The sequence below is a fragment of the Pundamilia nyererei genome, unplaced genomic scaffold (assembly GCF_000239375.1).
Source record: "Pundamilia nyererei isolate P.nyererei 1_Seehausen unplaced genomic scaffold, PunNye1.0 scaffold00023, whole genome shotgun sequence".
NCBI classification, from domain to species: Eukaryota; Metazoa; Chordata; class Actinopteri; order Cichliformes; family Cichlidae; genus Pundamilia; species Pundamilia nyererei.
Window position 1 is genome coordinate 927,233 of NW_005187424.1, and position 26,054 is coordinate 953,286.

Consider the following 26,054-nt stretch of genomic DNA (forward strand, 5'->3'; position numbering starts at 1 on the left):
TGCTTTAGCTGAAAGAGCAAAAGTTTGCACTAATGTTAAATGTCCTTGTCCTGCTTATGGGAAAAGGACAGGGGACCTCAGAAAGGCCTGCGAGTTTCCATGAGCACAGAGCAGTGTGGTTAATACTCAGTGGTCTCATTAAGAGTCCATCCAACCCCTCCGTAGAAATAATCATGTATAGTATATTCAAAATATACAGACGTCCAGCAACAATAAACACCAAAGGAGAAAAAAACTGCTTTCATTTAAGTCACTGGGCATTTTAAGCTACCAATGTAATGTTTGATTATTAGTTTTACTATTTAATCTGAAGGCTCTTAAAAAGAGATTTGGGATTTTTTTTTTGTCTTTTTGATAGAAGTCAATCATACATGCTCTTTATACATGAAAATCTAAATATAGAAAATTTAGGCAAGCAGCAAATCTTCTCTGAAAAAACAAAACTACTCGTTCCTGATGATGGCTCAGATGCAATGTTTGACGATGCCACAGATACTCATTCCAGTTCTTTGTCATTCTGAGATTTTTGTCTTATGTTGAGTCCACTGACGGATTATCGATCCTAAAATCTGATGTGTTTTTTAAATACTTTTGTTACTGCTGAATTGGATGATTTCCATTTACCTTCTGCTGTTTGAGCTGAGTTTAAATGTTCTCTGGTTGAGACAGACGGTGACTTTGTGGCCTTGACTGGGCAGTGCTGAGCTCATGGTGGTGTGTGTGTGTTTTCAGACGGTAATGTCATGCGGCGTGGGGCTGAGGCTCACTCCCACCAGGTGGATTGTGCAGACACAAGGGCCACAGTGTGCCTTATGTGGACAGGAATAAAAAATTTTAAAAAACTCTATTTTTTTTTTTTTTTTTTTTTTTTTTTAACCATTTAAACACTTTTCTTGTAACATTGAAACCAAATTGTTAAAGCCGATTGGCTCGTACTAAAACGATAGTTAGTACTGAATGAACTGATATATTAGTGTCTCTCTCTGCCTCCGTGGCTCCACAGCTGGTGTGTCCCCAGCCTCAGCCCCAGGCCAAGGTTACTCTGACACAGGCTGCACCAAGACAGTCTCAGAACTTCATTGCAACTGTGTTTTGTTTTGTTTTTTCCTTTTCTTTCAAATGGACCTTGAAATGTTATTTTTTTTCTGTGCTATTATCAAAGACTTTTTGTAAATCTATCTGAGAAGGCCATAAAACAAAGACAATAACAAGCACGATAACTGCAAAAATCAAACAAAGCAGAATGGGGTGACTGTTAATATGGTGATATGGCGACTCGTGGCAGCAGAAAGGGGGCTGTTTGCTTTGCTTCGTCATTTTGCTGCACACCTGATTTATTTTTTTGCACGTTTTCCATCAGGCTGTCGAAGCAGGGCAAGCTGAGCGCAGCATATGCAGTACGGCAGTATGCACAGCGTGGCTCTGGCACTTACACAGACAGCCCTGGGTCCTTCAGAGAGGCAGGCTGCTGTCTGTTGGCTGCTCTCAGCCAAGCAGGGACAGTTTGCACTTGGAGTCTTTCTCTGTCTCTGGAGATACAAAGGTTGGCATACAGGGAGGAGCAAATCCAGGTGGTAGGAGAGGGCTGAATGTTGTTTTCAGGGATGAGAGCAGGAAGCCCAGGTAACTGTTCAGTGTTGGTCCTCTACGCTGATGGGAAATACGTGGCCTAAGAAACGTAACACAAAAGAGGTCACCGCAGAGTTCACATTGGGGAACTGCAACCATCAGAATGTTGCATATCTCTTTTGTCTCTATGTAAGTACTACTCAGGTGGAAAATTCACTGCTATGCATTGGGTTTCAGTGTCTGCTCAGTTGATCGTATGTCTAATCAAACTCTGTGTTCTTGTTCTGTCTTTTCTTTCTTCGTCATACAAATATTTACCGTAATAATTCCCAGAAAGGTACTGGCATGAACAGTTCCCTCTTTGTAAAGTGGATGCGACCAACCTGTTTCTCCATCTAATATTGATCCAGTGAATTGTTAGTTGGAGGGAAGGAAGCCACTTGGGATTCAGTCTTATTAGTCGGACTGTAGCGTGCTTGAAAAGACATGGGGTTGGAAAAGCACAGGGGAGGGGGGTTTGCGTGTTCTCTCACTTTCTTCTCCCATCGCTCTCCCTCTCTGTGGACTCGTAGTCAACATCTTTGCTGCCGACTGGCTTTTGATCAAAGATCACACACCCTCAGCAGGGGGATTGGCAAGGGAGGGAGGTGTGGATGAGGTATGGAAGAGGAGACATTTTCACTTGTTGGTAACGTAAACCAGTTTGGGATACATTCCATAACTTCATACTGTGATTCCCACTTTTTAGCAAGGTCGTGCGTCTGAGGAGGGACAAGGAAGTGTTAGACATTCTGCGGATGGCTGTTTCTGTCCGTCTGTCTAGCCTCTTTATCCCACTACTATGTGACAGACAGACATGTAGACAGATAGTTTAAAAGGCCCCGGTGTAGCACTATCAAGCTGCCTTTTATCAGCTTCTGCGATTGTAACAAAAGCACTTTGCGAAAGGCCATCCTGAAATTGTGTGCTTTTATTTCATCCTTATCAATATTGTTTTGGTTATTTTGTCCCTGTCTTTTTGTTTTCTCAATGCAACTGATTATTTAAATGCAAAAACTATATAAGAAAAAAACAAAAAAAACAAGAAAAACTTGAATATTTGGTATCTACAATGAAGATGGCTGTCGCCTCATCACAAACAAACACATCTCTGTTATATGTACCTGTTTTGCAGCTTGTTGCATAGTCACGCATTGGTGATGGTGGCGGGGGTACGGGACAAACCTCCCCACCTGCTCTCTGTTCGCTGTCTGGGATCTTTTGGGGAGAAAGGTGATTTGATTTAATTTCTGGAGACTCTTTATTGAAACAGAAACCTGTATAACAGTTGCAAAGCTTTCTGAGAAGGCTCGCTCTGCTGAATGTTAAACATGCAGTGTCATATCTACTGCAGAATCTCTTTGTCTGTTGGTAAAGGTTGGATCTGGTATCCATATTAAGTGTAAATGATTATGAAAAACAGGACGAAATGGTCAAATAACCATCATTTCCATTCTCAGATCCGTACAGACGTACGTTTTGGCCTTAACATCTACGACGAATCAAGATTACTGCAGTAGAGCGGAAAGAATACTATCGATCATAATAAGCATTCATTAAATTTATAGTTCAGTAAATGGTTTAACGTGGGAGAGAAGACAAATAGGCTACTATTTATAGATTGAGTTTAACTGTGATTACTATAATTCTTTATAGAGTTGTTTTTTTTTGTTTTTTTTTCTGATGCACATTTTAAAGTGACCCAGTTCTCAAATCTGGACATTTCAGTGAAAATCTACACTGAATCACACGAAGCAGAAAACAGCTGCTCCACATGTGTCTGTGTGTGTGTGTGTGTGTGTGTGTGTGTGTGTGTGCGCTGTTTTTTTTTTTTCTTTCTTTCATTCCTGTTGCTGGGCACATGCATCGCTCTGTGTATCACAAATTTATCCCAGAGGTGGAATACCTGCTCACTTCTACCATTAACTCCAGTGACAGCGACGAGAACATATAAATAGACATATTCAGAGTGCAGCAGATGTTTTTCTCTACATGATTCAGTGTGGATTTTTATTCCATAACCTCTTTTGTTTTTCTGCTCATTGCTAAGAAATCTGTCAGTGTGTATCTGTGGGAAGCTGCAGGGTGAACTATAGGTGATTTTTTTTTTTCTTTTTTTCTTTTTTTTCTTCAGAGAATTTGCACTTTTTGGCAACACAAAGAAATTGTACATGAGACCACTAAATCCACAGTCTAAACCATATAATTCCATTTTGTGTCTTTTATTTGTTCTGTTCTTCTTCCTTTTTTTTTTTTTTTTAATATATCCAAAAATGTCTGGCATCTGGTTGTCTGGTTTAAAGAATATAAAATCTTTCTATTAAAAATGATGGTTGCAAAGCTTTGTGTGGATAATTTTGTGTGTGTGTGTGTGTGTGTGTGTGTGTGTGTGTGTGTTAACATAAGACACAAGTTTGTGTAAACAGTGCTCTTAAGTGGAAGTGTTATAAAACAAAGGCCTGTTAATTATACAGCGTGTACAGTGTTATAGTACTCGCTATCAAATAACTTTTTAAATTCTACAGTTGTAACAGGAAGGTGTTAGAACAACACCTGCCTGTCAACACAAAGCTAACACAATTACCTTTAGAAAGATGTGTAATCATAGCATTCTTATTCTATGTGATCTTCTTAAATTATGTGTTTATGTTTTACGGCCTTCCTCATAAACGGCTGCCACCTATGAAATCAGTTCTCTAAACTGACCAGAAGGTGGCAGTATTGTCGCTGCTATTGTCTTTTTAAGGCTGAGTGAGCCTCATTTTGCTGCCATACATCTCTTAGGCTCATTCATCCTCTTCACCAGACATGACAACACAGTGTGTACATTATGACTGAAGAATAAAGACCTCCCCAGTTATTAAATAAATAACAGATTACTGTGCACACCATAATGCTTCTTATATTTCAGTTATAAATGCAGTACAAGAGAACTGTAATTAGCTAGTTTGGTTCCAAAGGAAAAGGCTAAGATGCTATTTAAGCATATGAATTAAGGTGAGGCCATCTCTACTATTTTTAAGACTAATTCTAACAAGAAGTCCTGAGGCAGACTGCAACCACAGGCTTGTTGTCACCCTGTCTTCCTGTTTGTCTCAGCCTGTCTCCCCAAGGCAATCCCGCGGGGTGACAGGGGTCACAGAATAGCTCATTAACCCCACCCCAATAGCCCACACATTGCTGCAGTCCTCGGGCCCTGACTGCACGTGCACACACACATTTTATAATGCCCCACTAATAGCAGTTAAGTCGACTTAAGCCCACTCTGTGAGCAGTATGCATTCAGGGATGCGCCATGCAAACTACATGTGTCATGCATGTTGCATGTACTAACACTACACTGAAGCATGGTCTTTTTGCTGACATTTTTATTTTAAGTGCCAAAAATGCTCACTTTCCATATTTCCAACAACGGGATCCAGCTTCAGCATGAACAGTAAGACAAATGCACGCTGGGTAACGTGTGAGAGTATGAGATGTTTCATTCAGTCATGCTGAATCTCCTGGCCAGATGTCTCAGGGCTCCAAGTCATTAATTGTTATGTTTGTAAGGTATCTAAAATCACAGCGGGGTGTGATGTTATTTTCCATGTTCAGGCATTATTGTTGCAGTCAAAACATATTGGATAAGAGGAAAAGCAACACTTCGGGGGCCAGGAGATGCCTGGGAGCTGTTGTCTACTAGCGGTGTTATTCCCTCAGTCTGCGCATGTGAACGTGCACACAAGTGTCTGCAACTCTTTCTGTTTACATGTTTGTCTGCAACGCCGGTGCGCTAAGGTGGGGTTTCTAAATCTTGCTCGCGCCATCGTCATTAGGGCTCGCTGAGTAAGCCGCTGACTGTCCTTCCAGTGAGCATTTAGAGAGGGGCTGCATTGTAAAAGGAAACGGCAACACACACACACACGCACACACACACACACACACACACACACACACACACTCTCTAGCCTCATTTTCACCACTACACACCTTTCTCCTGGGATATAAAATGCCCCTGCCTCTGCACACTGTGGGACATGAGTTTCATCCCAACTAGCTGCCGTCCTCAATAAAAGCCACGTGAGGGATCTCTGCAGTATAGATTTCCAGTTTCTCTCAGGGTATATTTTGTTCAGATCAGGTGTTTAAACTGCTCAATATGACAACAATTAGGCGGTGCAGAAGACATGTGTTCTTTCTTATGCTGATAAGGGACATTGACCTTTAACCTGTGCACCCCAGTAGTTTCTTCCCCCCCAAATCACCACACCCCACCCGTCCCATATGCCTCCGGCCATCCACCCGCCCCCCCGTTTTCTCATCTACTTGCTCCATCCAGCTCCCATCAGGGAGGATAGAGGGGGGACTGGACAGGCTTGGAGCCTTGCCTCTGGACATCTCTGCTCTTCCCCAGAGAACAGAGGACTGAGGTGCCTTTAAACCACTGCGGCAAAAACCGTACCAAAACCCTGCAGTCATTAATATGCAAAAATGCAAATGAGTAGGTAATTAAGAGCTGAGGCTCTCTGGAGGCTCTTTGATTGCTAATGAATTCTAATCTGCAAAGAAAGGGGGAGGGGAGGAGAAAAAGAGATGAAAGAAATCGAGAAAACAACGAAAAAGAGAAGGCTCAACCTAAATATTTTTTATACCCACAAGTTTTCATATCAGATTTTTTTTTTTTTACCTAAGAGCTTAATCTAAAGTATTTACTCTATTATTTTAACCACTTACTCAGTAATACATCTAATGATCAAGAGTATTTAGGGAATATAAATGTGCAACAAACAGCCTTCGAAACACATCTGCAGCACGCTGGATTTTCAGCTTCTTTTTTTTCCCCCCTCAGTGAACACCCCTGAAAATAAGATTACACTGATTATATGAGTATCTATAGGCAGGAATCTGGCTGCAATGGACACAGTGCGGTCATTGTGCAGCTATAGCTAATTAGAGGTGAGCATGACAGGCAGGCAGACACTTCTGACCAGCGGCTACCCGAGAAAATAGAAGGTCAGATATCTCGACAGTGTGTTCTTTGCTGCAATAGCAGCTGTGTGCTGAAGTAAAGGAGATGTCATTTCATCACTTTTGTGAGCCATAACACATCCTCACTTCCACTCTAACTCATTCACTCTGTCGCTCACACACACACACATGCACACACTGCTGTTATTGTTGTTGCAGTGCTCCCACGACACCAACAATCTCTGCTTCCCTCCCCCACACGGGCTCACATCTATCTCCCTTTCACTCCCTCTCTTCCCCCTCGTGTCCCGGGCAGCCCTGACATGCCTACTTCAATTGATTTAGAGTCAATTCAGCTTTTGATCTGATTGTTATCATGTGACTTTTCGCACACCTCCCTCTCGATATGTGACTACTGTATTATTTTCAGAGTGGGGCTTGAGGTTTTTTTCTTGGACCGAGGTAGGAATACTCCTGCCTAGTTTGCACTTGCTCAGTTTGCTCGGTCTGCCTCTCTTTCTTTATTTTTCTCACCTTCCTATTCATCCCTCGCCCCCCGCCCACCCTCCACTCCCCACAATATCAACCACCGCTGCAGAGTCCTATCTGCTTTTTCTTTTTTTTTCACTCCCCTCAGCTGCACAGTCTGGTGGTGGGTCTCTCAATTGCCCGGCTTTGTAAACAGGAAGCCTGTGCTCTGTTCGCTGTACCTGAAGCGTGGGTAGCAGAACAGGGGCACCCATACAACTGCACAATAATGGGAATCCAAGATGGCAGGGAGGGGTCCCATAAAATCAGCAGAGACAACAGAGGAAAGCGGCATCCAGGAAAGCCATTGTCAAATGAGAGTAGACAGAAGCCAAAAAGATTGTTGATTTAGTTTTTCCTTTGGTAAATAGATTGTTGATTTGATTTTGTGTTTGTCTGTCTGTATTGGATCCTGCCTAGCACTGTAGTGTTTGTGAGGATTAATGTCATGGACAATCCCTCAAACTCATTTTCTTTCTAACTGTGGAGCTCTGTGGGAATTACAGTTTGCGGATAAGGAAGGAAGACACTGTATTTGCTGCTGACAATGGTCCCAATTGTGAAGCACAGAAATCTGGGTTCACTGTGTTCCCTTAAATTTGGCTGTTTTGAATACTTGTTCGAATTCGGGCTGGCGTGTGGTTCTCACTTTTTCCAAAACAACTGCTCTGTTCTACATATGCCGTCCAGCTACTGGCTGACAACTGATAGCATAACCTTGTGGATTATTGCCCTTTTTAAATCCCCCCCCCCAACATTTTATTGTTGCTTAATGTGTTGGAAGTCAGGGTGAGTTTGGGTGTTTTTCTGCCAGGCGAGCTGTAATAGGGGGGAAGAAGCTTGACGGGAGTCAGTTTATCATGAGCACAGAGAGCACAACAGATAGATTCCCCCCCGTCTCCTCCCCTTCAGCACAGATAGACTCGGAGCACGGGCACTCAGCCAACGCTATCAATCTATCCGTTCCTACCCCCAGCCTCTAACTCTTATTGGAGGACAGCTTCCAAAGGGGCAAGAAAGCATGAATCATAGGCCGGCTATGAGAAGTGGTTATGCCTCTAAATACACATGCTGTGGCTAAAAATCACTCTGTTGCTTTTCCATTAATGACAGCCTTGTAAGTGATTGCCAGAGCCGTGTAACAAAGTTGTATCTTTCAGGAGGGGCCGCGGCTGTTCGGGGAGAGAGAGGGATTGTTGGTCTTGGCCTAGTTTTCTTGTCTGATCAGAAACCTGTGCACCTCTGCCCTTCCCCCCATCCAAACCTAAGCTTCTACTATTACAGGCTGCGAGGGGCTCAGTATGGAGTGAGGTGAGCAGCTTGCCTCACCACGGAGCTCTGTTTGCGTTATGCACGCTGCCTATACTGTATGTTTACGAGCTTATCCTCGCGTGTGATATAACCTAGTGATGTGCTTCGGCCTGCGCGCCTGGCTCCTATGCGAGCTATATCAGAGGTGACATATGCAGGACGGCCCTGTAAGTTAGCGTTCTGCAAAGCATTGTTGATTCAGTCCAAGAGGATTAAGTGCACATTATTGCACGCCGTTATTTCCTGTGTGAATTTACGCAATTCAAAATACATGTACACAGATAGAGTGTTTCATTAATATGCACAAATATATGACCGATTAGCACCAATGTGGCAAACATATGCTAATTTTCCACGTGCATCTGTCGTTAATTACAGATATGAAGCTGGGAATGGCTCGAAGGAATCAAAGAGGGCATGTGTGACAGCATCCATCCCCATTGTGCCGTTAACCGTCCATTGTCCTGTGAATGTATTTTCAGATTATAGATGACATATTTTTGTTTTTGTTTAGTCCTTCCTGTATAATGACGCCGTGGGCTTTTAGGTTACCATGTGGTAGATTACCCACAGTTAGTGTGGATAACCAAACATCGTTTCAGCGTGAAAAGTGGGCTTTAAGAAGTCACTATGTGTTCTTTTATGTCTGCGTGAGTGGTATAACATTCGCATATTCCAACCTGGACTAATTATTCTGTTACAGCTGAATATAAAATTAGATTTCTCAGTATCAGGAAAAACATATTAAGTAAGCTTTTTTTTGTCCTTAGCTCTATGATGTTAATTTGGTCCATGAGAAGACAATTCTTGAAAGAGCGTTTCCAGTCATCAGCTGCCCGTTATACAACACATTTCCACTGGACGCTCTGTGTGTTCATTAAGATGAAGATCCTCAGCATATATATGTTTTTTTAAAGTCTTTTTTACCACCCCCCTCCCCTCCTTCTCTTCAGCCTGGCTGCCCTTGTACATGCTCTCCATGTCAGACCCAGCTGTTACTACAAACTACTTGGAGGGCTTACAAGCCTCATTGCTAATACTGACAACAGCACTATTCTTACTCAAGGCCTAACGTCTCCTGGAAAAAGCAAGAATACGAGAGATTTTTCTCTGACTCCACTAGAAATTCATTTCCCCAAACAGATGTTTCCATCTGCTCGTGTCTAATCTTTTGATTAATACGTTCCTCAATGAAGGGATTCGAAATTGGTGTTAGACAAATAACTCGGCGTGCCCTTTCGCTGATAGCTGCGCGATTATTCTGTGATGCTAAAGCTGCCTTTATATTTTGCTGTCTGTATGTGTGTGAGTACCTGTATGTGCCAACGAATGTGAATGGGTGCACGGTATGTTTGTGAAGGTATTTATGGCCCATATGTGCGCTTCTTCCGAGCTGTAACCCCATTACATTCCTAAGATGGTCCACGAGACTAATTAATGTTCTGTGCAAGGCTTTTCTTATACCCAGGGGACACCCACCCGATGGATTATTTACCTATATGTCCTATTGACAGCGAATTCCCACTCCCTGCTGGTAACCTCTGTGTAAACAGACAGTTTGGGGCCTCAGGGTGGATAATAACACTATGCTGAATTTGTATTTTCAATGTCTTTTTGTTGTTATAGCTCACACCCAAAGAATGGGCATCCTGCCCACACAGTAACTCAAATGATAGCCTTCTTGTAGTAGCTGATAGTGATAACTCTGATAGCAAAGAGATGCTTCTGTGGATTTCACTCTTTTATCGGTCCCAAATGTATATAAAATAATAACTAGTTTATAGGCAGAAGACAAAGGACAGCCCTCTTAACTTCCCTCTTCTTTGACATGGTATGCCCTCAGGTTAAAAACAACAGCTGTCTAACACCTACATACACCTTTGAAAAGAGAGGTTATTGTGTGTTTTCATCTGAGCACAATCACACTGGCAGGTTGCGTGCATATTGAATAAAGGCAGTGGCATTAGAGTCGGTAACGGCATTATCTAAACTTATTGCATTTCATTATGAACATGACAATTTTGCTGATCTAGCGTCTACGTCTACATTTTGGTGTGGTTACCTTATAAAAGCGACATTTTAGCGTCACTGTTTAATTTCAGTTGATCATTCCGTGTGCCCTCCTTGTTTGAACTGTTTTTTTTCCTGAAGTATTTCTCCCTCTCACCCCCACTTCTCTGTGATCCTATACTCTGCTCTCCCTCCTCTCCGCTCTGCTCTGGAGCAGGCAGTTACTAGGGCCATGTTGATCTTATGGTTGTCAGCTCATTCACAAGAAGCGGACCGGATCTAAAAACTAGTAGCCTGCAGAAACACTTGGCTGAGTGTGTGAAGACAGAAGATTTATTTTGATAACATGTGTGTAAGTTTTTAATTTAAGTTTTTGAATATAGTATTGTTTTGGTGTTTTAGACTTTTGGTTAGAAAACCCCCCAGCTATTAGAAAGGATCTTGAAAGTACACCACACATTATATAAGCATCGGATTTATTAATGCCATGAGTGCAACTGAGCTGATGTTTTAATATTTAAACACTCTAGAGAAAGTGGACATTGTCTGGAAATGTCCACATTAAATACTGCTTACATGTGCTGGGTTAATACAAATGAAGGTAAGCAACCACCACATAAATAATCTATACACATGTACCCTATATGTAAAAGATAACATGCATATGTCAGTGTAACAACTAGCTAGAGAAATTAAGCTAGTTTTATATACAGCATTGTATAACTATTGCGAAATCTTAAAGTAGCAGTAGTAGTACACAATTACAGAAATAATCGATATATGTAAAGCCGCCGTTTAGAAATGTTGATTTTTAAATAAATGGAAAAGCGTGCACACCAACCGCATAAATAAAATGATGTCAGCGGGCACGGAGCCCCCCTCAGCCAGCCTCCCTGAGCACACAGGGAAAGTGAGCGTCAAGAAGAAGGCGGCCCCTAACGGCCTTTCCGGCCGCGCACTCGATTCCCTTGCTGTCAATCATGAACACACGCGCTCCCATTGGCTGAGCTCTTTCGCATTTATCGTGCCATCTCGTCGAGCTGCTGCTGTGTAATCGCAGGTAACTTTCTTACGATAGCCTTCCGCTGGGTACGCTAGTGCTCGTAGCGCTCCCGTATTTTGAGGCTTACAGATACCGGAGCCCAAACCAAGCGTCGCGGGTACAGGTTTCCCGTGTTTCGAGTACCGGAAAACGTTGAGTGTGTATTTTCCCCCTCTGAAAAACAGCCCATCTCCGAAAGGCGTTTGAAATCGGACACCGCTGGCGTTGAGGCCGTCACGTTTGTGCGGAGGGATACGTTGTTGCGTCTGACAATGTGGACGGAGGTGGTGAAGATGTCTACGAGAAGAATGAAATCATCTCAGTTGTAACAACAAAAAAGGAAGACGTGAGATTAGTTACTATAATAGATTTGTTTGCACACAGACTTGTTACAGAGAGGCAAACACGTGGGCGCTGTGTGGAAAAAACAGGCTTCCCGGGACAAAAGGAAGACATCTACTGTGCTCCAATGCGTTTCATGCACTGAGGTCGAAATACTCTTGAAGTTTTATGTTTTTCTCCTTGCGAGTCTCCGCTTTTCTTTTTACTCTTGGATACCAGACACACGGGGAGGAGAGGTAAAAAAAACACACTCTGTACACTTCGTGTTTCGGGGGAAGTTGCACGAATTCGACGGCTTTCATTGACGCGTATTTTGACGCCTGCAAATTGTCGAAAAGTTTTCGGGAATGTGTGGTTAAAGCGGGGGGATGTAAGTTTTTGTCTGGTTTGAGGTGGCGAGCCAAGTGTGTGATGGTCTCCGCATCGACCACAGAGAGAAGGAAATTACTCCTTTGTTCTGCAAAAAGAGCCCGTTAACGTTAAATGTTCGAGCTGCCCGACGAGCCTCGGTTTGTTTTTTTTGTTTTTTCCACCGTGTGCCTTAGCCGCTTTAGCTCCGAGCCACCGAGGGAAAATATAAAATCTTTACGTTGTCCAGCATTTTGGCTGAACTTTGTGATGCGTACCGACGTGTGTTTTCCAAACAGGCCGGGAAAAACTTTCCATAAAATCCCTTTGGTAGCCCTTTAAACATTCCTTTATGGAAGTGTCTGGCCACCAGCTAGACTTATTTTATTGCACATTTGGCAGGAAATTCCTCATGCTCCCACCCCCACCGTCTCTTCCACTCTGCTCCCTCATAATGCACGATTGGACCCTAATAACATGCGAAAGAAAGAGCTTTAGTATCTGTTGCATGAAGTTTGGAGCCTCGCTCCTGTTCTGGGCGGTCAGGGCCGTGGTACTTGTTTTACACACTGATTAGACGTGTAGTTTGTTGGTCTTGTGGACGATGTCACCGCGGATCAGAATAAGCCGTGAGTGGGTTTAGCTGACAGTAAAAAAAAAAAAAAAAAAAAGGAAAGAAAGAAAGGAAAAAAAAAAAGAGAGGGGGGGGGGGGGTTGGTCCCTGGATATGGCCTAGCGGATCTGATCAAATAATGTGCAGCCTGCATCCTGTGGTGCACATGTTCTCTGGCATTGTTGTAAAACTATTCCTATTAACGTGTTTATGGCGTGAGGCCCCAACATCCGTTACTTTCATGCAGTGTTTGAATCAACAGTAGAACATGCTCATTGTGTTCTTGTAGGAATAGCATTGTTATAAACATGTTATAGCCTTCCCCCCTTTATTTTTATTTTTTCGTTTTTTAACAGCAGGCTGGATTGGACACAACCTCAAATGCTTGTTTCTTGGCTAAGTAACAGGGACCTAATTTGGCCTATCATTGTGTTTGAAAGCCAAAAACTCGGGAAGCTATCTAAACCCAACTCGTTAGGGTTTATTATAAAGTTTAAGTGGTGATTTGTTTTCGGTTTGTCTCAGTGTTTTGTGATAACTGGAAGTGCAGTGTCCTTTTGTGGAGAGTGACCTGCCTTCTCTGCCTTGTGTGGGTGACAAAGACCCCCAATGTGCTTTCTTCAAATATTGATCCAGCACTAGCTGAAGATGCCATTTTGTTAACATTAAGCCCCTCCATGTGCTCTGCTCCATTTAACTCTGTGCTAAAGTCATTTTTTTTAGCAGCGTGTGTGTGTGTGTGTGTGTGTGTGTGTGTGTGTGTGCATGGCAGATTTTCCTTTTGTAGGGCGTCTTATTCTAAAAGTTTGGGATGGCAATGACAGCCATATTTCTAGCCTATTTACACTTGGGGCAGTGTTTTGTGTATGCTCACTTCCTTTCCTCGTCCCAAGGTTAAATTAGTCTCACTTGTTCTGCCTTCTCTGTACTGGGACAGCAGTGTTTGGCTACCTTTAAAATAACTTTTCTCGTGTATGCAGACAAAGGATTTGTCTCCCAGTTAGACTTTTTATTTCTTAAGAAAACTCCAAATTTGCCCCGTGTTTACATCACACACCTGCATTTCTCCAGGATGTGCATCTTTCTTGTTTTTGTTTTGTTTGGGGTTTTTTTTTGGTTATTATTTATAACATCTGTTTATGCTAGTGCTGAATTGGAAAAGAGGCTGTAAAAGTACACCACCTGTTGGTGTCCGAGTGCTTCTGTTCTTCCAGTTGCTTCCCTTACCCCCAGTTTCCCTGTGAGGCGTAGAGAAACACCGCTCGGCATCAGAGAGTGGCCCTCAGGCTTGCGTTGGAATGCAAAACACTGGGTAAATCCAGTCTTCGTGCTCACTGTGTCATTTGACAAGGTCCTTTCTGAGTTGACATATGGTAATTTGGTAATGACGTGTTTGCATACAGTCATTAGCTCTGCTTTTCACCCCTATTTCCTTGGGCTAACAATAGTCCCAATTATGTCTGTAATTGTAAATTCTTTTATGTAGCAATGATCGACATATGGCTGTGTTATTTGCCAGGGTTGCGTAAAATGAAAGACTTTTTTTTTTTTTTTTTAAGTCATTACTTAGAAGTGATTTGACTGAAGGCAGAGTATTCATCACTTCATGGCGGTGTCTCCTCCACTGCCTGGATGGGAAGGCAATGTCTGAGGGGAAATTTGCATTTTTAAGTAGACCTGCCTATGGTGTGTAGTGGTCAGTAGGTTTGTGTTGTCCTTTTTGCTGTAGCTAGCCCATGTTTCATTGAGTTATTTCCCAAATATGCAACATTTAAATAAGACCTGCATATAATTTTCATATTTGGGGAACTTTTTGAATTAAAAAAAAAAAAAAGGTCATGAGAAAATTACTTTTAGCCAAATTGCTGACATACTGCACCCCTGCACTGGTGTCTAATGAGACAGAAAAAACCCACCAATAAAAAAGCATAAGCGAAGGGGGTGTGAGCTAGACAAAGTAGGATAGTTTAACTCATCCTTTGCCATCATCTCTGTTTAAGAGGAACATGTAACTTCTTTTTGTGTTTGCTAGCGCCATTAAAATCCTGTATCTGCAAATTTCTCTCGTAGGGTTTATTAGAAACTGAAGGGTATGAACGAACAGCAGCAAAGAATGGCTGCAGTGGAAACTGACAAGGAACTCAGCGACCTCCTGGATTTCAGCGCGGTAAGAGAGCGGGCTCTGGGTGGCAGTGGTAGGTGGGTGGCTATGGGAGGAGGAGAGTGCGATACAGGTCTGGGCATAGGCGGAGGTCAGAGGGATGTGGGATAAAGACCAAGGGGGGGAAAAAAAAGCTTAACGTTACAAATAGAAATGTTAAAATCTCTGTATAACGGCCTCTCTGTCAGATCAAGATATTTCATTCTTGGCATCAGAGTAGTGCAGGTAAAAGTCATGCTGTACTCCAGGTGATGGGTGAGAATAAAGTCACACTTTAGGCTACCCAATTACTGAGGTGATGCAGAGATATAGGTTACGAGGAAGTTGATTGTCCTGCCGTCAAACAGAATCCACTTTAAAATGTAAATATTGAGTCAGGAGCAGCTACAGGAAACGGTACAAATAATCTCACTGCTGTTTGTGTTGTGAGGAGGTTCTTAGGGGGAAATATTGTGATAGAAGACCGTGGCTGAGCAGACAGCTTCCACCTTTCTTATTGTCACATTTTTAGTCTTTAAGATGACATTTTCACAAAGATGCTGTGAGAGCTATGCTCCAGACATTATCTACAAAGTGGATAGAGGAATTCTGTTGAGCTTTATTTACCCGCGTTTCAGTTTATTGTGAAGCTTTTTTTCAGCTGACATAAACATCATGGAGCCCCGGTGGAGCTGTGTTAGATTTTTCTTTTCTCCTCAATAACCCAAATAGCTGGCGAGGCTAAGTTGCAAGCCCTGGATAATTATTATATGCAAAGAATAATCGGTAATTCCAAACTCCGACTCTCAGTGAGCTGTCGTTAGCAGACGTAATGTCCTATGAGATTTTTATTTTTTATTTTTTTTTTCCCCCAAAGTTGAATTGATGTTGTTTTGCTACGGCAGAGAACAACAGAAATGTATTTTGTGTACATATGTTATTAGTAAAGCACCATTATAATGCTGTTTGTCGCAGTTAGCTGCTTTGTTTGTGCTAGAGTTCAAAGAAACTTAGCCTATGTTCTGAGCAGGGCTTTGTCGCAGGTTTCATTGTTAGTCACTTGGGTTTGTTAGGAAAGCCCAGATTGATCAGCTGCCAATTTGTATCAGCAGATGTTTTGTTTAAATATGACATTGATAATTGGGTGAGAAACTGTTGAACGTTACACAAACGAATTTCCTCCTCTTTGTTTATTTGTTGTCTGCTCATAGGAAAGCAAGTGAGATTGGCCGTGTCATAAAGAAAACTAAATGTGTATTAGGCAGTTAAACGTAATGGAAGAAAAGATGGTCTTTTAATCAGAATCTTTGGCTATGTCATACATTTAAAAAGGAAAAAAAATCACGTGCGGCAATGGAAGATTGTGTTATTCTGTCCTAGTTACAGGCATGTTTGGTTTGTACAGCAGACTTTGGCCGTGTCACTGAAAGATGGTCCTGTGGTAAAACCCAGAGTGGCTTGCTGACATTATTAACACACGTCAGTTACGTCATTATAGTTTCATTTCAAAGGGCAGTATTTTGTATTGTTTGGGGTCTAACTTAATTAGACTGTTTTATGCGTTGTTTGCCATAGAATAAAACATCACTTATGTTTAAAATCAATATTTATAACTTGATAGATTTTTAGGTTTTTCTGTTGATGCTGAAAGTTATAGATGGTTAAATCGAGTTTTTTGTTTTGTTTTTTAAAATCCCCTTTATATCTCACTTTAGACTCATCCAAATCTGAAATGCCTGTGAGGTGGAGGGGGTGGGGAGGGGTACTCACAACTGAACGATGTGTTTGTGTGTGTGATGTGATGTTAGCCATTAGTGAAAATAGGATGTGTGAAGTGTGCCATCATTTTCCTTGTTACTTATGGTATCTCACTGCTTTTGTCTTGTAGATGTTCGCGCCTCCAGTAGCCAATGGGAAAAACAGAACGATGACACTCGCCAGCTCTCAGTTTGGTGGATCAGGTAAGCTTTTTGGCTTGATCTCACTGCATTTTTCTTAAACCGTATTAGTTTTGATTCGTGCACCGTTCTTAATCTTACCACTCGTTTTTTTTTAATTGACATTACGGTGGCTGAATGTGGGATTTGACACGGCAACATTAAGCAAATTTGCTGTTAAATCTGTGCTCTTTAACGGTATTATAAATGTAAAACTGGAGTAACGGGAAAAAGAGTTTTTCTTTGTAATTTACAGATGACATAATGGAGCACACACATTAAAGGTCAACCCTCTGAGGTGACGAAAATTTCTAACCTAACCTTTGTGGTATTTATCATGCAGACAGTTTCAGTTTTATTTACCGATGTTTTGAGATCTTTTCCACTTCCTTCGTATAGGTAAATTTTATTTGTGGTGCATGCTGCTCTACAGAATTTCATTTGAGACTGTAGCTATATTTTCAGAACTGACGTCCCCCCCCCTCTCTAATCCACAGACTGAATAGTTTTCATTGGATCAGCCTTCTGCCAAAGAAAAATGTATAGCAAAGTGTTTGTGGTTATATCTGTTTACATGTATTACACTGAGTAATGTAATGGAAGCAGTCCCAGGAAGAAAAAAAAGATGCTCACTGAAACCCTGCAGCCTGTTCTATGTCTGTTTATCCATTTTCGTATTTGTTTCACAGTTTTAAAGGTGAAACTATCCGCAATTAAACCACTCAAGCACCTGAAGGCTTTGAGTAAGCTTTTTTTTCTCTTCCTGAAGGTTATTAGTAAGTCATGTTACTTTCATTCCTCTGTCACCCTGCCAACCTGGTGTGTGAAATCGAGTCACACTCCCCAGTGTTCCCCAGAGTGAGAACTTGGCCACTGAGGAACAAAGGCAAAGAAGGGGGCTTATGGACTTGAAACGACTCCCCCACCCTGAAGTGTAAAACACTCCTCCCCCAACACAGCACAGGGCTCTTACCCCCACTGATCTGCAGGAAATGGCTTGAATCTGAGACAATGTCCCTCACCCCCAGCTTGCAGCCTCTTAAACTGGCCCAGCATGCAGAGAGTGGCCAGAGTGGGAGAGAGAGCTTGTTGAATAGAGGGATCAGCCTGTGGAAGGCAGGATTCTGTTTGTTTCTATTACAGCAGGCAATTACTAAGCAGTGAGGAGTTAATTCCTCACCCCTCCCCACGTCCCAAAGTGTGACCCTCGGTCATTGAAACCCATTTTAATGTGATACTTAAAGCTGCCACCTTTAACATTTTGGAGATCGGCAGGTACCCTCTAATGGCACTAGAAAGCCAAAAAGCTAATGTGCAAATTCCAGCCTAAGAGGTTCTCGTAGATCTGTGTCGTGTTATAACACGCACAGTGCACCGACTACAACGCGACTATACGAGGAAACATGTTATTAAAACTACAGCATTAAATTAATGTGCGTTATTTGTAGGTGGAATGGGTACATGTGGCGTTTAGTTGTCTCTTTTTGTTTTGTTTTTGAAGCTTAGCCACTGTAAGGGAAACAGTACTGCATGGCTGTGGGCCAGGAAACCGACTTATTTTCGAAATGATGTCCATTAAACCACAACGCCTATCTATGACGTCACCTCGGCGGCTTGTCTATTCAGGGATCCAGCAGCGCGGGAACGGCCGCAAGTAGCCCAGTGGCCCACCAGACCACCTCTATTCATCAGCACAAAAGTGCTCAGAGGGGTGCTAATTGCATTAGGCGTCCTCCCTTCCTCAGTGGCCTGTGTGTGTGTGTGGGTGGCTGGGTGTGGGTGTGTCGAGGAGAGTAGAGTGGATGTTAGAGGAAAGAGGAGAGGATTGGCAAGAAGTGTGGGATGTTTAAGAAGTAGGGGAGGCAGAGTGTGACGGTGTGGTGGGAGCTGGCCAAGCCCACAAGCCTTCAGGCAGGCGTCCCCTCTGTCACCTCTGCAGCTGCTGGCAACGTCTCCAACCCCCTTCACACACACACACACAAACACAAATACAGGGGACGTGACAAGCTCGCTTTCCTCAGATCACAACAAACAATTGTCACATGTAGCCTCTCTAGGTGGCTAACTGGCTAGCTTTGGATTTACCTTTTGCACCTCAACTTGTCCGCCTGCACACAGCTGCAGGACTGTCGCGTACTGTAGTTTTCTGTACTTTACTTTGTCGCAGCAGGAAAATCGAAGCCCTCAGAAAGGGGAAATCTCAAAGGCGAGTGGCTTCCTCCTTCAGCTAAATTAAATGTTTTCAGAGCTCGCAGCTCTTAGAAAGTTTGTGGCTCAGTGAATAAATATTTTTCTGGGCTCTGCTTGTGAGTCAGTATTTGCCTTGCTATGTTGAGTACATTTGCACTGGTCATGCCAAAATCTAGATGGACGTGATAGAAATCCAGAGAACCTGTCGTTTTCATGCTAAACCCTCGACTTATTAATGATAATCCAGACTAATTGTGTGTTTAGTGGTAGTATTATTTGCTTACTGAAAGAAATTGAAGTAAGTGCAAGTTTAAATAATTTTGATGGCTTATTTTTTCAAAAGTAAAGTAGTAATGGTCACATTGCCTTTCTAGACTGAAAATGGTTGAAGTTTGATTAGAGATTAGATGCATTAATTGGCATGAGCTTCATTTCTTAAGTACTCTGTTGCTGTCCTTGTGTAACGTTGGAAGGCCTTGTCAGTGTAAACGCTGAGAGGAGACGCCAATGTAAGGGTTTAGTCAGAACTGTTTGCATCGTCATTTTCTTTCAATTAGAAATTTTATTTGTTTTTAAAAAGGTGAATAATTAAATAATATATTACTGATGTACTTCAGTGGGACTTTTTGTCATTATTAGTGATTACGAATACCACTATAGAAACACTGAAAAGTATTCTTCTGGCAAAATGATAAAATGCAGCACAAACAAACCGAGTGCTGTCAAAGAACGTAAGGAAATGTGTGAGCACTGCTACCCAGTAGCATTATCATGACTACGTGATGTCATGATGATCAATTACAGCAACAGCTGATAACAGTTGATAGCTACTATGTTCACTGTTTGTTTTTGTGCTGGACGTAAAAATATTTATGGCAGCATGTGGAGCAGCACAATAGCACCTATAATGTAATACATGGTTTATTCTAATTCTAATTTAGTACCACTGAAATTTTGTTTGACATGAAACGTGACAGGAGATTAACAACAATAGGAAGATCTCTCTTCTGGCGTTGCTGGGCTCTCCTAGGCGTCAGTGTCACCTCGGCAGCTCTCCACCTTTGTTTAATTGCCTCCGAGTTAATTACTCCACTAAGTGTGAAACAACGTTGTCAGACTTCTCCTGCACAGCCGTGCTTTCGCTTCATCCTCTGCACCCCCGTTGTCCAAATGGAGGCTTCACAGGCGGATGAGTGGGGTATTGAAAATAGCTGCGAAGATGAAGTTACTCTCTCAACTCTGTGCAGAGTGCAGGTTATTGTCGACAGCGGCGATGCGTAAACGTGTGTGTCACCAGTTACTTTTCTGTATTTGTGAAAATACTCATGGTCTAACAGCAGTTTTGGATGACGCTAGAGTGTCTTGAAGTGGAAAAGAGAAGTTGTTTGAATGAAAATTTGCAAGGCTAAAAGCAGACATTGTTGAGTCCTCTCATCTAGACTAGATTTTTGTCTCACTAATTTGGTACTACTTCTGCTGGCATGGAGCTTTGGCTTAAGTGTCTCCATTCAAAGTCTGTCATCTTTATTTAGCGGTGAGCTCATTGCTGACGTCCTGTGCCATCGGACATGGTTGACGGTGGAGCTGCGCTTTAGTAGTGCCATGGCCTTTCGGCACGGCCGATCTTTTCGGATGCCCTCTCCTAGCGGCTCGCCTGATTCTCCATGCCACTGGCATCAGCTCCATAGATCACGGCTGTCGCAGCGTGTGTAGGTGCTTGCACCGCTCTGTTAGTCTCATCACTCATTCTCGCTCGTCAGCCGGGCTGCTGATCTCACCCAGACCCCTCTCACTCTTGTCCCCCCCCCCCCTCGTCCCCTTGCTTTCTCCTTCCACTCGCTCGCTCTCTTTTGCTTTCTCACACACATTTTTTTAATTAGGCAAAAAATCAAAGACGAAATATGAATATTCATAAGGAAACCGCATTAATATGCACAATTATGCAAATCAGCATGCAATTAAGCCTTGTGTCTCCAGAGAGCCTGGATAGCATTAGTGCATAAGACAGGGAGAAGGGGATGATGGGGGTATTTTGGAGTTTTCTGCTCCACCAGTCTTTTGGCTGTGTTTTCTTTGTGCTCCGCATCGGCTTTTTCTTTACCTAAAACATAGCATTTCAATTTTTGGCACCACACATTGTTTGTCAAATTGACTGGGTGGAATTTAAATGTGGTTTAGATGACATGTTACTCTCTCAACAATTGGATTACATTAGAATGCTAATGGTAAACGTCCTGTTATTCAGTGAGCATAAAAAACAGCATGTATCCTACGTGTATCTTTGGAAAACGTTTAACATAACAGAGAATTTGCTTTGATCAGTGTGAATTCTTTGGCTTCCTTATGAAATGCCGATTGTGGCCACTTATAGTCATAGTCAAAACTGTTCATGTCTGTAATAATGCACATTAAAGTGGTTTAAGGTTCTCCCCTTGGACTGCTCACTTCTTCTAGTATCTAGTTTGTTTGGACTAATGCCGTTCCTCCCTACCTTTCATTGTGTGTCTCTGCAGCAATAGACGAGCGTAGCGGCTCTGGGTCTTGGGGCTCCGCGGAACAGAACAGCCCCTCGTTCAGCCAAGGACGGGTAAGCTCCAAATGCACACACTCGGCCTCTTCAGTCGCTCATGACTTTAAGTTTGCAAAGCTTTAACACCAGATGCCACGACACTGTCACTCACTCACATTCAGTTAACCGCTGCGCCATAGATGAAAACACAAACGTCCTATCCCCCAACCACAACTACAGCTTAGTACTTTTCTCATCTGTGTGCCATATGCGATTTGAAGCTGTAGTTTTACTTTCTACCTAATAACTTTGGCCCAGGATCCTGCATTGGCAAGCTCTCTGGTAGCCCAAACCTCTGTCGAAGCCCACCGGTAATTGCAAGCTTCACATCTACCATAACTGTCTTGGCACAACTCTGTGTAAATACAAGGAACAGGGGGGTGAAATGGATGCAGCAAGCTTTGATTACCACAAGTTGATAATTAAGAAAGTTGGTTTGATTCCCTCGAGCTGATGCAGATTTGTTTGGCATGGATCCTGTTAGACAGAAAAGCAGAGGGAGGGTAAGCGCTAAGCCACGCAGGGGTGCTAAAAAGATGTAGCTGGCCATGTAAGCGTGTTAGTCTATATGCCTGAGGTTAGTGTCTGCCATCCTTGGCCTTTTATGGTTAGTCGTCTTATGTGTGCCATTGTTCCCACAGGGTTATGGAGAAGGATCCCACTACAGTGAGCACGAAGCCTTGTCCTCTCCATTCATCAGTTCAGGGATTGCTGGTATGTTCTGCTTCCTTTAAGTAAACTTTGATACATGTGACTTTTATCTGTTTAAGTTTTAGCACTTGAGTCGTATCAGTTTACAAAATATAAAAACGTCATCCTTGGTACCAGATGAATGTTGCCTTGTCAAACGCCAGCTTTAAGAAACTGATGGAGACCGATTGGACAGTCGTGCATATATTTATGACCATAGAGCTGTCTTCTGGATGGCAGAATGTGTATGTATATGCATATGTTTATATCTGTGTGTGAGTGCGTGTGTGTGTGTGTGTGTGTGCTCATTCGTTGAGTGTTGGGGATGTTGGGGTATTGAAGCAGAAACCTTCCCTAGGGTTTTGTCTGGCGGGCGGCTTTATGCAGCTGAGCGTACTGAGGGGAAAAAAAGGGAGGGCATCTCTGGACTTTTTGTACTTTAGAAAAACCTACTTTTCATTTGTATTAGCACAGTCCATTGCGTCTTAATCTGCGAATACAGCTCAGGGTTTCACTTGAATTAATGTTGAAATGTCCATCATGTTCACCTCACAGGTAAAAATGAGAGACCACCGTATTCTTCGTTTGGAAACCAGGTATGTTTAACAGCGAGGATACATGTGTGACCTAATTTCATGTAGTTTGCCTGTGTGTAAGACGCCCCGTATTTTCAGTTCTCTTTTCATGTCGGGCACTTTGAATTGACAACGGTCTTGGTTTCTTAGAAAAGAAACCATGCTTTCCCACGCTTCTGTGTGTCTTATTAGTAAATCTTATCTCTCTGTCCTCCCCTAGCCTGGTTTTCTTCCTAGCGACATTGCGATGCCCAGCCCAGATGCCATGTCACCCTCTGGTCTGAAGTCTGGCTCTCAGTTTTATCCTTCATATCCTAACAACCCCAGGAGAAGGCCGCCTGAAGGAGCCATAGGTACGTCATGGGGCATGCAGTGTGGCTACTAAGTACTTATTTTTTGTATGTGTGTCGTTCAGGATTAATTCATTTGCTGATTATTTATTGACCATTTAACTGCGTTGTGTTCGGTAGCTCCAAAAATGGTGAAAACTGTCCGTTACAATGACCCGTAGCCCAAAGTGACGTTTAAAATGTGTCGTCAGATCATCGGGACCAAAACGGTTTTCTCTTTGTCGTTCTGTTGAACATAAATCTAAATACAAAGCTACAGTGTATGCACACGAATGCACTTTGGCATTTCATTCAAACTGATGCGCGTACAGAGCGGCAAGCACTTGCTGCATCTTGGTTTTTTTTTTTTGTTGGTTTTTTTAAATTATTTTTATTTTCTGGTCTAGCTTTAAAAATACAAACATGCTAACATGACATGTACCCTCACTTAGTCCGTATTTGTGTTCCTGCCTCTTAAACATTTTCTGTATGTCTCTGCTGCCTGTATGTAGAAACCCAGCCAAAGAAGATTCGGAAACCCCCTGGCCTGCCGTCCTCGGTAAGAGCTTATTTCTGCTCGTCTACACCGCTCGCAGCCAGTCCCTTCTCTCGCCGTCTCTCTCTCTCTCTGCACACACACACTGCTGTCCTCGCTCTGCTTGAACAGTTCTGTGACAGACAGGGGTAAAGACCCTCTGCTCAGTCAGACTCTTAGCGAGCTGACAGTTAGGCAACTCAGGCCCCAGTAAACATCATCACTGTGGTTGTCTGTATAGTCAAGTGGTTTCAAGTGGTTTTCTGGGTTGATTGCCATGTAGTCAAGTAATTTTGCAGGCTTTTAGGTGCTTTGTTGATGTCTACATACCTTTTTCTGTAGCCTAGATTGAATGATACACTTTGATAGAACACGTGGTTCGCGGTTTGCTGACGCACAAATTGCACAAGGTTTGGGTCTCAAGTCTTGTTTTCTGATGTAGTTCAAGGTTTCATTGGTTTTATCGAGCTCAAAGTCAAACAAATATCCGTAAAATATTGTGAATTTGTCTTTTTTTTTGCACCTTTATAGTGTGCAAACAGGTAGATGTATAGCTAATTATGTAATTATAATAATTCTGTCCAAAGTTTGAATTCTTTACATGACAGCGTCTATGTTTTAGTTCCTCAATGCTGGGCTACTTGTAACGTTTGAGCCTGGGAAAACAAAACAAAAAGGATGAAGTTGTGTTTACATTTCTTGTTTGAACATATTTAAAACTGAGAAATTGTTGCTCGAAGGTAAAGAAGTGTCTCGCAGGGCCCAGACTGTACTGTCACATTATAAGAGTTGGCAGCTGCTGATGCAGCTGATGTGAGGATGATGGCAGCCAACCATAGCTGGAGATACTAGTCATTGTTACATGTTTGAATATACAGTCAGTGAATGCTGACAAAGAATTTTCTCAGCATGTGCTGCTGTTACTCAGACTAGGAATCTTTTTCATTATGTGTCTTGTGCAGTGATTGCAGGTTATTTAAACTCAGAAACCTGGTCGTGTGTGGCTTGCCTGTGTTGCTGTTGACTCTGTCTTGATGTCTAAGCTGCTGGTGGATCATCAATATAAAATGTTGCCACTGCACAAGCGTCTTCTGACTTCGAAGATGAACATATCCTATGCTATGAACACAAGCAGAAGAAAATATTAAAATCAATTTCTCAAACATTTTTAGCCATCTTTGCCCTATTTTGTTTGTTTTTAAAATAATCTGATTGTATGTTGCGTAGATTTTTATTCAGGCGTTCACTCAGACCAAGGCTGATAGCGTTACACGCATAAAGAAGGCACATTCAAAGGCTTGCATGTCTGACAGGGTCCATACAAGACGTCTTGAAGTGTAGTCTGACAGGAAATTCAGGGAGACTTGAACAGAGCTGCGTTTTGACTCTTAAGTTGACGTACAGTCTGTGCATTGATTAGATTGGTGTTTATCAGATTGACTCTGAGTGTAACTATGGGAACAGATCAAAGTTGAACTCTGCGAACTCTGTGCTTAGCCAGATTTTTTTTGATTTCTTGTTTGTTTATGAAATTTGCTTCTGCTGCCATCTCCCACCTGTGGGTGTTGTCGCGTTGAAGTGGCTGCCGAAACCTCTACGTGCAGACAGGCTTCGCCAAAGCGACTACATCACAGAGATGGAGTGTCAACGCTCTGTCTGGTCGAGGCCCTCTCTCTCTCTCTTCCCACTCTCTCACTGTCTGAACCTCAGTCAGTCCCCGCAGCGTGAACGATGGCTGCGTGGTTTTAGTGCGAATGATGAGACTTCTGTGTGTGAACCCCCCTCCCCCACCTCACCCAGCCCTCTGCCTACGCCTCACCACATGATGGCCTGGGTGGGCCTCCCCCTGTGAGTGACCCAGTTGTGAGGCGCAGTGCTTGTGAGGCCTCTTAGCCCCGTGTCTGAGCCCAGATTAATGATAGCTGGTGATGATCCTGTGGTCTTTCCTTCTTCCCACACTCCTCTCTTGCCGCTGTTTTATTTATTTATTTGTTTGTTTTTAAACCACCTCATCAGCATATTCTACTTTTCTTTATCCACTTGAGTTTCAGAAATCGTTTTGCTTTGTAAACGCCATATCTCAATTGCCCTCGAGCTAGCTGACTTCAGTTTCCCAGCGTTACCTGCGCACAAGATCCTCAAATCGTACGCCTCTTTTCATGTGCAACAAACAAAAAACATGGAGGAGCCTCTCTTCTGCCCCCTAGTTGTCCAGTATACTAACCACAAACCCCTGTGGTTGAATAAAGCGCTCTGAGGTTAGTTTGATGTTAATCTTCATCTACTCCCCACCCCTTGCCACAAGCCGCTTTTTTTTTTTTTTTTTTTTTTTTTTTT

At 42.7% G+C, this 26,054-nt stretch overlaps 1 protein-coding gene across 3 annotated transcripts in view; it reads left to right on the forward strand.

Annotated features, from left to right (window-relative positions):
* The first annotated feature begins 11,367 nt into the window (after positions 1-11,367).
* Positions 11,368-26,054, forward strand: part of tcf3b (transcription factor 3b) — a 21,959-nt gene continuing 7,272 nt past the window's right edge. Inside the window, exons 1-8 of one of the 3 annotated variants that reach the window (XM_013909334.1) lie at positions 11,368-11,467; positions 14,823-14,919; positions 16,781-16,853; positions 21,533-21,606; positions 22,230-22,302; positions 22,834-22,874; positions 23,074-23,206; positions 23,695-23,741. In XM_013909334.1, the coding sequence (XP_013764788.1) occupies positions 14,845-14,919; positions 16,781-16,853; positions 21,533-21,606; positions 22,230-22,302; positions 22,834-22,874; positions 23,074-23,206; positions 23,695-23,741 (516 nt within the window). In that variant the 5' untranslated portion in view covers positions 11,368-11,467; positions 14,823-14,844. The other 2 variants (XM_005727100.1, XM_013909335.1) reach the window with 2 other exon arrangements.